This window comes from Aquarana catesbeiana, linkage group LG04 (assembly GCF_042186555.1).
Source record: "Aquarana catesbeiana isolate 2022-GZ linkage group LG04, ASM4218655v1, whole genome shotgun sequence".
Lineage (NCBI taxonomy): Eukaryota > Metazoa > Chordata > Amphibia > Anura > Ranidae > Aquarana > Aquarana catesbeiana.
Window position 1 is genome coordinate 247648850 of NC_133327.1, and position 12343 is coordinate 247661192.

The 12343-nt window shown below is 39.0% G+C and overlaps 1 protein-coding gene across 1 annotated transcript in view; it reads left to right on the top strand.

Annotated features, from left to right (window-relative positions):
• Positions 1–12343, top strand: part of LOC141139845 (probable cation-transporting ATPase 13A4) — a 74577-nt gene that overhangs the window by 21120 nt on the left and 41114 nt on the right. The window contains exons 8-14 of the mRNA XM_073626372.1: positions 450–522; positions 2313–2444; positions 5860–6030; positions 6422–6579; positions 7278–7466; positions 7716–7777; positions 9113–9263. Coding sequence (XP_073482473.1) covers positions 450–522; positions 2313–2444; positions 5860–6030; positions 6422–6579; positions 7278–7466; positions 7716–7777; positions 9113–9263 — 936 coding nt within the window. The remainder of the gene's footprint in view (positions 1–449; positions 523–2312; positions 2445–5859; positions 6031–6421; positions 6580–7277; positions 7467–7715; positions 7778–9112; positions 9264–12343) is intronic.

Sequence of the window (12343 nt, forward strand, 5' to 3'; positions counted from 1 at the left end):
CTTATATGTGTAATGCTGATTTAGCCCGGGTTTACACTAGAATGCGGTACGGGAAACCCTGTGTGTGTTTCCCGCACCGCATTAAAATTGCACTGCTCTTGTGCTTTTACCTGCACCAGATCATGTGGTACAAAACGACCATGCGATCCGGTTGCAGTACGTTCCAAAAATTGATACATACAGAACTTTGCTGATGATGCGATGTGATTTGAGCTCATTCGAAATGAATAGGCTCAAATCGCACCCCACCGAATTGCATGTGAAATGTGCAAGAATGCTGTGCGGTTTCTGTGCGACTCGTATGAGATTCATCTGTGTGAACCTAGGCTTCGTATCTGTGTTTTCTTCTTCCCTGCATGTTATCTTACTCAGTCTAGCATTTTTCTTTAATATTTATCTGTGATAAATAGTACATTCACATAAATAAATATATCATTGTTCTTCTACAGGAATCTGTGAAGCTTCATAATCTGGTGAAATCCAACAACAGTGTCAAGGTGACCATACGCCAGAAAAATGGAGGCATGTTACATTATGAGAATACTAAAATATTGTAGTAGTAAACGTTGAAAGTATTGGAGGAGCCTTTAACCACTTTCGGACCGTCCATTGCACATATACTCCAACTGGGCAAAACGACGTACCTGTATGTCGTTACCTGCATGAGATACTGTGGGTGCATGTGATGGGGAGTCTGTTGAGGCCTATCTCTGGACCGGGCACTGTTTCTGTTTTCCCCTTTCCACCGCATATGCCAAAGGTGTGCACAGAGTTCATTGGCATGTACTGAGTAAAAGATGGGGCCAGACAATATTTATTTTTGCCAGGCTCAGAATATTGGTTTCTTTTTTTAAATGAGATTAATATTATTAAAGTGAATTATTATCACAAGAAAAAAAAATATGAACAATCCAATAGCATGACCACATCCCAGATAGAAAGGATAACTTGCCACAAATTTGCCGCAGTGCTGAAATGTAAGTCTGTTACCCTGCGGCACATTTTCACTGGCCAGTTGTACACTTGCAGAGCACTTATAGCACTAAAAGTTCTAGTTAACACTTTTCCAACTTGTAGCAAATTTGCATGGCAAAGTCTCTAGCATGAGCAAAGTTGCAGAGGTAAGTCTACAGCAAGAGCTCTGAAAGTCACAGTGGCCCCTGTGGTGGGATGACTATTGCATAACATAACTGCAGACTTGCAGAATGTTTGCAAAGAAAGTTGATCTGGATTCATGCAATGCGGACTTGCTGCAATTGTGCAACAAACTTGTGAAGCCTGGCAAGTCTAGCAATAGCTTAGCAAGTCATTTTAAAACTCCTTCCTATCTGGAAAATTATAGTGTTTGATATGGTAATCAAAGCCATATGATCAAATGCAGCACTGACATAGTGATCATGTGGCTTTCAAAATCATGCGAGTACCATGTCAATACTGCCAATGACACGGTTGTGCTTACTAAAGCGGAGTTCCACACGTTTTTTTGTTTATTAAAAGTCAGCAGCTACAAAAAGCATAGCTGCTAACGTTTAATAAACCGACACTTACCTGTCCCACGGTCCAGCGATGCGGCTGCCCGGAGCGCACCCAGCTGTGACAGCTTATGGCTTCACGGCCAGGCAACCACTGTGCATGCGTGATTCGCGCTGTGCTCTGCTATTGGCCATCCAAACTTCTGGGACCTGTGTTGTGTCCCAGAAAATCGCTGGCAGGGAGGGGCCGCCTAGGGTGAGAGGAGGAGTCGCCTAGGCGGCCGAGAACAGGAAGGAGGAAGTGGGACAGAAAGTCCCACTAAAAAGAGGGTACACACTCCTCCCCAAAAAAATGACATGCCAAATGTGGTATGTCAGGGGGAAAGGAGTGCTTAAAGCGGAAGTTCCACTTTTGGGTGGAACTCCGCTTTAACAAAGCCTTCAAACCCTTAATGGCCTTTTAAGAGGGGTGTAATGCACGGGAGGTGGCACAGCTTCTGTACCATGTGACCACTTTGAGTGGATCTCACAGCGGTCATATGATCAGGAGCTCATCCTGCTGGCTCCCAAGCAGAAGCCTTGACTGAGGACTGTCTATGGCTCCTAGCATGCAACCTTATGCCCCTGTGGATGCATATGTGCGGCAGCTGGGTGTAAAAGCCCACCTTTCTTGCACCGCATATATGTGTTACATGGTCAGCAAAAGGGTAAACACCATGTCGGTGCTGACGTGATAATCACATGGCTTTGTTAAACAAAAAGAAGTAAAAGAAAAACGAAATAAAAGATGTAGTACAATTGCTTGAATTACTTACATCCATTGTATACATTTTCTTGCAGAATGTAAAGAGATTGAATCACACTGCTTGGTGCCCGGTGATGTAATTGTTCTTACAGGAAAGAGGCAGTTCTTACCATGTGATGCCATACTTCTCAGTGGAGGATGTATTGTGAATGAGAGCATGCTTACAGGTATATGTTCTATTTAGATCACAGAATCCTTTTAAAAGACAATAGTTTATATTTTAGTTTTGTTAGGGTGTATAGATACACCTGATATGCATCTGATATTTCATTTTTAGAATCTAAAAATATCTTAACATATCAAAAAGAAGCAATCAAAGACTACAAACACATTTTAGATCATTCTAATACCTCTAAGTTCTGCATCTAAAGTATTGAAAAATTGCAAACTTAAATTTTGAGGTGACAAGTTTTTTTGTAGTTTACCAACAGATATGTGTCATATATGTTTACACTAAATGGCAGAATACCAACTAAATAAAGTTTTTAATAAGGTGATTACTACTTTTTTGAATGAACTCTTTTATTTTATGCATTACTTTTTGTGTGTGGCTGCTTTTTGTTGTTTAATTAGTTGTATTACATCACCTCATCACACTCTTTACAAACTGATTGTAAATGCTCCTTCAGGCTAGGTTCACACTACTACAGCTGCAGTTTAATTTGATTTTCATTGCAACTATGTAGTGTGACTTTTGGATGCATTTTGGATTTGGTTTGCATGTTCTATGGTGCCAAAATTGCGCTGGAATTGCACCAAAGTGGCACAGGACCCTTTTCCAAAATGATGCCATTCTGTGCTGCATTATTGTAAATGGTCACCATTGAAAGAAATGTGATTCCCATGTAATGCAATTCTGTTTGACTCAAGTTGCATCTAAAATCACACTGAATCAGGCCTTAGATTCACCAAGAAATATGTAGTGCAGGGGCATAATTGTATGGCCAGATTGTGTTGTCTATGGTTAGCCTAAAAGGAGCTTATTGGAACATATATGCTTTATTAATCTGCTGCCGTATGTTGTTTCAATAAAAATAGTTCAGACTGAAGATGGTGTACAGTAATCCCTGTTAGGTCTCATGCACACTTGAGCTCAAAAATGCTGCTTTTACAGGGGTTTGAGATTTTTTTTCCTGCCTCTAAATGTTCCTCCATGTTAGCCTATATGTCCATGCACACTATGGGCGTTTACAAGAGTTTAGAGGCAGACCCCCCCCTCACCAAAGTTGTGTTCAGGAGAGGAGCTATTGAGCATAAAAATGCCTGATGCGCAGGTAAACTCGTCTAACCGTGCCTATGCCTAAGCACTAGGGGCATTTAGCACTTGAGCATTTTTTCATTTAAGTGGCCAGAATATATTAATATTCTGGCCAATGAAATAAATAAAGGCCCAAGAGCTTAACAAGTCAAAATGCACCTAAATGCAACTTAAGTCTGTTTTTGAAGTTATTTTTCTCCTGCTAAGAGAAAACCGTTTATAAAAGCCCTTGGTGCATAAAGCCTTATACTGTTCTAAAAATGAAGTTTAAATGAATGCTTTATCACAGTTTGATGATTTGTTAAGATCAGTTTATAGTGTATTTAGCCACAGTTTCAACTCTTCTTTTTATAAACAAATGATTAGGATGGTTAGGATGGGCCTGTAGCATAGATGTTTTTCCTGCAGTTAGCTTGTATAGTCAGACCATAAATTGATATTATAAGTGCTGAAATCGAACCCCATTGAAGTCAAATGGAGCAGAATGTTAAAGAACATTAATGGCCATTTTATAGGCTATGAGGCAAAAAATTGCAAAACAAATGGCATGGGAAGCTGGGCACTGCCCTGGGGAACATGTACAAAGTAAAACATTTTTTAAATATTTCAATTTGGTGGTGAGCAACACTTTCAATAATGCTTAAGAGTCAACATTAAAAATCCAGTGGCCATGGCCATTGCTCAAATATGGCCATGTGGCCATATTTGGTCAGTGTTATCAGCGCTATCCTTGCACCTTTGTTTACAAGGCCTGGTATACTGGTTAACAAATGAATGAGGCCAAGTGATGTCACTGGTTGCTAAGAATATGGTGGATGCCAGCACCTGCTGCTTCCTTAACAACCACTGACAGAGGAAACTGTCATATATTGTAAAACAGTATATACCCAGAGAGCAAAAAAGTTGAATTTTAAGGTGCAAGAAAATCAATGAAAATCAAATTTACAAAAAATATAGAATTTTTTATTACATAGATAATATAAAACTATTTATAAAATTCGGGCCAAAACAACCCAATGGTCAAAGTACAAAAGTATGATTGTCTCTACATATTTCACCACAAACGTGGTTGTGGCCATTCACCCTGTTACCAGTGAGGCTCCAAAACCTGTTTAAAAGGGTCAATCCCTTGGGATAGATTGAATAAAAGTTTTTGATCCTCCCTGGTTAAAAAGGTATCATATTGACACTGAGCTAAGGAACAGTGGCAAATTGAAAGAGGGGAGTACTCAGACGGCACAAGTACCTTGAAATTTGCTGTCACCAGAGGAAGTTTGCATTTGGGAAAGGGATATGAATATTGATCGATCAATTTGCTAAACTTCTTGAGATAATAGGTGTGACTATAGGGCAATCGTTCTTCCCTCACTTTTTGTGGCACAGACGTTCCCCATTGGACCTCCTGGTGGGTCTTGGGGATCATTTGGAACCGTGATCACTTTGAAAGGTGGTAATGTATTAAAAAAAACATCCTACAAAAGCTCCAGAAGACACGTTTGTGGTGAAACATGTAGAGGCAATCATACTTTTGTACTGTGACCATTGGGTTGTTTTGGCCCGCATTTTATATATAGTTTTATATTATCTATGTAATAAAAAAATCTATATTTATTGTAAATTTGATTTTGATTGATTTTCTTGCACCTTAAAACTCAATTTTTTGCTCTCTGGGTATATAATTTTTTGTCATATGTATAAGAAGGTGGTGCGTTTATAAGAATCTCAAAGCTCCAATACTAATTTGATAAATTGTCATATATAGTAGTGGTAAAAAAATGCTACTATGTATGACATTCAGCAGCAGTCTGAACAGGCAAAGTTTGGTCTTGACCTGTGTTTGGACTGAATTGAAATCTCATTCCTAACCTTAAACAATGCTGCGGTTAAAGCTTGTTGCAATCTGCACAGTGAGCACCATCAAGGTTGGTCCTTCAGAGTGAATGGGACGCCATACACCTACCTCATGCACTTTGAGACATTTGCCGGTACAAAAATACCGGCTGACATTCTGCTGTGTGTATGTCGGTCTGTTTGACAGAAGACAGTTGTTCAGCCGGCTTCTGTCAGACGTGCATGCCAGAAAACCAGCAGCCGAACGACTCACCAAGGGCAGAGAGAGCTGATTGGAGTGATCTGGTGGGGGGTCCAGTCCCCCTGGCAGAAAACAACAGCTCAGCGAGTAAGTTCCCTGGACTAACCTTGCATGGTTAGTACAGCAGCTCCGACTGTACTGAGTCCCCGCCATTACAGATGATCATGTCAACAAGTCATTGCTGTCTTTTTTAATCATTTAATATTTCAGGAGTGCTGTTTATTTCCAACAGGTGAAAGTATTCCCGTCTCTAAAACTCCTCTACCTAACAATAACCATACCATGACATGGAAGGCTCACAGTGGGGAGGATTTCAAAAGACATATACTTTTCTGTGGAACAGAGGTCATTCAGACAAAGCCAACCAGCCATGGGCAAGTTAAGGCAGTTGTCCTAAAAACTGGTTAGTAAAGAGTTTGAAAAATCTGAAATGATGAAATTTACAAGTATGACTGTTTTAGGCAAACATTTAAGTAGAACTAAACCCTCCTAAATTTTTATGGCAAGGAAGATGCCATCTTAGCCTCTGTTCGATCTGTGGTTGCTATGGTTCTGCATATATGATCAGCTATGACACCAGCTATGTGATGGTTTGACAGTTTGGCTGAGAGCAAGCACCTGTGACAGTTATTATTCACAGCATGCCTTATATGTACAGTAAATGTTTTGAGAAACAATTAAATCAATGGGTTTAGTTCTGCTTTAATATTAATATTTGTCTGTATTAATCTATGGATCTGTACAACATGTTTTTCTTAATGCATTCTTATGAAATAATTTTTTTGTATGTGCAGGATTTAATACAGCTAAGGGGGATTTGGTCAGATCCATCTTGTACCCGAAACCCATGAATTTTAAATTGTATAGGGATGCCTTCAGATTCTTAATGATATTAGCCGGAGTTGCTGTCATTGGAACAATCTACACTGTGGCTGTTTTTGTCTTATGGGGGGTAAGTTATGACAGCAATAGCACCTGCATAACAGTATGAAGATCAAACAAATTCATTTATATTAGATAAAATGCAGTTTTTACAACCTTAATAATAAAAAAAAAGGACATCAATGGTAATTTTATCGGAAATGTTGTATTTTTATATATTGCTTTTAAAAATAATCAATATTGCCATAGAAATAATTGAACAATGAAATTATTTGTGTAAATGATAATGCCTTTAAACAATAGGCCTGTATGTTTTTTAGAATGTGCAAAGTAAAGCATGCAGATTTAATTAGAGCATAATAAAGTTAATTTAGTTGCATGCAGTGGTCAGTAATAAAGATGTTTTCTATGAGCTGATGAGCAAACACCCCCCTCCCCAAAAAAGGAAGAAATACTTGTAAAGGTTATTGATTCTAGGTGGCCTATCCCATAACAAAATACCTGAAAATGTATTTAATACAAAGTCTAATGACTGCGGATTGGAGAGTTGCTATTAAATTTTAGTAATGAGATGCTACTGGATGTGTCTACCATATGTGTTTAGTGTCTCCAGTGGTCTCCTATATAGCACACATCAGTTGTTAAGCAAATATATCAGACTGATGCTGAATCATGTGGATCTTTTTTAATACAAGATCAACAGTATAACAGATGAGAAATATTAAACAATATAGTATTATAGAATATTACCTCCTATTTGTCTTTCAGGAGTCTCTAACTGAAGTAGTGGTGAAAGCTTTGATCATTATCACCACTGCTGTCCCACCAGCACTGTCAGCTGCCTTGTCTACAGGAATTATGTACGCTCAACGCAGACTCAAAACCAAAGGGATTTTCTGCATCAGTCCTCAAAGGATCAATGTATGTGGTCGGCTAAACATTATTTGTTTTGATAAGGTAAGGCTGTAGTGAGATTCCAGAACATTACATTTGTTTTTAAGTCTATACTGTTTTCATTTGAGTTCTTTAAAAATAAGTTCATGGTTGTTTTCATATACAACTTCATTCTGCATTTATAAGCCATGCACAGAACAGTGTGAATGAATTACAATAATATAGAAGGAATTTCTGTATATATTAATAGTAAGACTGTTTTGTGTATTTTATAACATTTATTTTATTTTATCTTATTTTATATTACAACAGACGGGTACCCTAACAGAGGATGGATTAGACCTTTGTGGAGTACTGCCTTCTCAAGGGAACTGGTAGGTTCCATACACTGGTGAACATTTCTAACATAAGTATAAGGATAATAATTGAGCTCTAATGTGAAGATAGGTAAAGCTGACCTATTAGTACATTGTGAGATATCTCTGCTTTGTTTCAAACATCTATGGCAGCATTAAGTCACAGCGTCCCCATATTTATAATTATAAGCTATCAATTTTCTTAAGTCATGCCACAACTTGAGGTCCCCAGGTGTCAATCCCTAAGAGGTAAAAACATGTCTATGCTCAAAATCATGTTAACACTTAGGATTCTCATTTAACTTGGCATAACATCAGAAAGTATTGACTATTATGTATATAAAATAACATGTATCATCCTTTATATCATGTAAGGACTTGGCCTGAGGGTAGTGGGGCATTTGCCTTCCTGGGCCAGTACAAATAAGAATTGTTGGATGCCTGGGTTTACATATACAGTAGCTACCGACTCCCTGTTCAGATCTGCTATCGCAGCACCTGGCAGAGGGAAATCTTCCAGCTAGACTTCTTTTTTGGCTCTGACATGTAATGTGACTTAAAGCTTAGCTTAAAAAATTCTCACAGCTATAGTCTCATTACTTACCTTTAATGAAGGAGGTCTCATATAGTGAAGGCAGCTGGATCCTGGAGAAATCTTCACTTCAGGAATACCTATCTTCTTCCTGTCTCTTAGCTTCAGGCGCTACCATGGTTAACAGCTTTGGGTCTACAGACAGAACATTAGTATGAATGGTCTGATGGGGACACCCCCAGCTTCCTCCTCCACCACTGAGAAAAGTTCTTTCAATGATTAGGCTGCTTGTAACACATTTGTGAATGGGGAGAAGGAAACTGATCAAAATCCCCACCATTCACAGATCACGTTGCGTTATGTACTCTAAAATTAACTTTAGTGTATTTTTTACTAAAAGACTAGTGCTTGATAAACCACTGCGGAATTATCATGTGCCATAAAAAACTGGAACTACCACCATTTTATTCACCAGGATCCCTGCTTTCAGGAGATATATAATATTTTGGAAGTTTTAAATAATCTTTAGGCCTAAAATAACAACATATGTGCAAAAAACGCAAAAATGGCTCTGGCAAAAGGGTTATGTGAACCCTGTGTTAAGCTATGCCCCTGTTATTCAACTGACAAAGTTTTCCTTTTCTGAAACCTCTTTTATGAACAGTTATCACTCTCAGTCTAACAAAGGATAATGTTATGAAAGAAAAAAACTAAACAGGTCAAGTGAGATAAGTTGGAAGTATCAGAGATTCCCTAGTTAGCAAATGACTTTTGAAAGTGAACAGTGACACAGAATCAGTTTTTTATTATGTTTCCTTTAGTTTACAGAAATTACATAACTTTGCATCAGATGACACTTTGCCTTGGAGTCCCCTTCTCGGAGCACTAAGCTGCTGCCACTCGTTAGTTTCAATTGATGGGAAACTTCAAGGAGACCCACTGGATCTAAAAATGTTTGAAGGCACACAATGGGTAAGGATGTTTTTTCCATATTGTTTTATTTGGTTTTTGAATACATTAAGGAAGACAAATGTACAGACTAGGGATGAGCCGAACCCCCCCCCCCCGCCCCGGTTCAGTTTGCACCAGAACATACCGAACAGGCAAAAAATTTGTAAGAACACACCAACACTTTAAAGTCTATGGGACACGGACATGAAAAATCAAAAGTGCTCATTTTCAAGGCTTATATGCAAGTTATTGTCATAAAAAGTGTTTGGGGACCCGGGTCCTGCCCCAAGGGACATATATCAATGCAAATTTTTTTTTTTAAACGGCCGTTTTTTCGGGAGCACTAATTTTTTTAATGCTTAAAGTGAAACAATAAAAATAAAATATTCCTTTAAATATCGTGCCTGGGGGGTGTCTATAGTATGCATGTAAAGTGGCGCATTTTTCCAGTGTTTAGAACGGTCCCCCCAAAATCCATGTTGGTGTTCCATAGACTTTAACTGTGTTTCGGCGGCTTTTGAATTTGCCCCGAACACCACACATTGTTCGGTGTTCGCGGAACATCTGAACAACCAAAGTTCGACCCGAACTTATGCTTGGGCCGAATCGTTCGCCCATCCCTAGTTGCCATTCCACGAGTGTGCGCAATTTTAAAGTATGGCATGTTATGTATATATTTACTCAGCGTAACATCATTTTTTATATTGTACAAAAAAATCAGGGTATATATTGTTTTTTTTAAAGTTATTTATTTATTAAAATGTATTTTTTTCCCAAAAAATTGCGTTTGAAAAATTGCTGTGCAAACACCGTGTGACATAAAAAAATTGCAACAATTGCCATTTTATTCCCTAGGGTCTCTGCTAAAAAAAAATATTATAATGTTTGAGGTTTATAAGTAATTTTCTAGCAAAAAATACAGATTTAAGCTAAAAAAAAAAAGGGCCAAAAAGGCTTGGTCTTCATTGACAATAAAACCTGGAAGTTGATTGGTTTCTATGCAGAGCTGCACCTGATTTTGCACTCTCTAGTTTTAGTAAATCAACCCCATAGAAACAAAACACTATTATAATCTAAACTAATAAGGCTCATAATACATTCTATTGAGTTAATTTTTTCATCAAGTGATGATTGTTTTTTTAAAGATTGCAGTTTAGTTAGGTAAGTTGAGTAAAGTAGGGAAGCGAAAGGATGTAGCCTCAAAGGAATGGGGTATTGTGTGTATAGCAGTATGTGGTGTGGTATATTGATAGTGATGTAGAAATGGTGTTATGTGCTGAGTAGGGATGAGCTTCAAGTTCGAGTAGAACTCATGTTCGACTCGAACATCTGCTGTTTGCCAGTTCGCCGAACAGCGAACAATTTGGGGTGTTCGTGGCAAATTCAAAAGCCGCGGAACACCCTTTAAAGGTCTATGGGAGAAATCAAAAATGCTATTTTTAAAGGCTTATATGCATGGTATTGTCATAAAAAGTGTTTGGGGACCTGGGTCCTGCCCCAGGGGACATGCATTAATGCAAAAAGAAGTTTTAAAAATGGCCATTTTTTTGGGAGCAGTGATTTTAATAATGCTTAAAGTGAAACAATAAAAGTGTAATATTCCTTTAAATTTTGCACTTGGGGGTGTCTATAGTATGCCAGTAAAGGGGCGCATGTTTCCCATGTTTAGAACAGTCTGACAGCAAAATGACATTTCAAAGAAAAAAAAGTAATTTAAAACTACTCGCAGCTATAATGAATTGTCGGTCTGACAATACACATAAAAGTTCATTGATAAAAATGGCATGGGATTTCCCCACAGGGGAACCCCGAACCAAATTTTTTTTAAAAATGGCGTGGGGGTCCCCCTAAATTCCATACCAGGCCATTCAAGTCTGGTATGGATATTAAGGGGAACCCCGCGCCAAAATTTTAATAAAAATGGCGTGGGTTCCCCCCAAAAATCCATACCAGACCCTTATCCGAGCACGAAACCTGGCAGGCCGCAGGAAAAGAGGAGGGCACGAGAGAGCACCCCAGAAGAAAGAAGGTGGAAGAAGAAGCTGAAAGAAGAGGAAATGAATAAAGGACTTGTCAAAAACCATCTCTTGTGTTTTTTAAACTTTTTTACACTTTTTTGTGAAATGGTAGGGGTACATTTGTACCCCATTACCAATTCACATGGGGGGGGTGGGATCTGGGGGTCCCCTTGTTAAAGGGGGCTTCCAGATTCCGATAAGCCCCCTGCCCCAGACCCCCACAACCACTGGCCAAGGGTTGTTGGGATGAGGCCCTTCTCCCCATCAACATGGGGACAAGGTGCTTTGGGGGGCTATCTCAAAACAACCTCCCAATGTTGAGGGCATGTGACCTGGTATGGTTCAGGAGGGGGGGCGCTCTCTCATCCCCCCTCTTTTCCTGCGGCCTGCCAGGTTGCATGCTCGGATAAGGGTCTGGTATGGATTTTTGAGGGGACCCCACGCCATTTTTTAAAAAGTTTTGGCGCGGGGTTCCCCTTAAAATCCATACCAGACCTGAAGGGTCTGGCATGGATTTTGAGGGGAACCCCCACGCCATTTTTTTTTTAATTTTGGCGCGGGGTTCTCCTTAATATACATACCAGACCTTAAGGGCCTGTTATGGAATTTAGGGGGACCCCCACACATTTTTTTTTATTTTGGGTCGGGGTCCCCCTGTGGGGAAATCCCATGCAGTTTTTATCAATGAACTTTTATGTGTATTGTCGGACTGACAATTCATTAATAGCCGAGAGTAGTTTTAAATTACTTTCTTTCCTTTGAAATGTCATTTTGCTGTCAGACTGTTCTAAACATGAGAAACATGCGCCCTTTACAGGCATACTATAGACACCCCCCAGGTACAAAATTTAAAGGAATATTACACTTTTATTGTTTCAATATTAAAATCACTGCTCCTGAAAAAATGGCCTTTTTAAAACTTCTTTTTGCATTGATACATGTCCCCTGGGGCAGGACCCAGGTCCCCAAACACTTTTTATGACAATAACTTGCATATAAGGCTTTAAAATGAGCACTTTTGATTATTCATGTTCGTGTCCCATAGACTTTAACGGTGTTCGCGTGTTCGAACAAATATTTTGC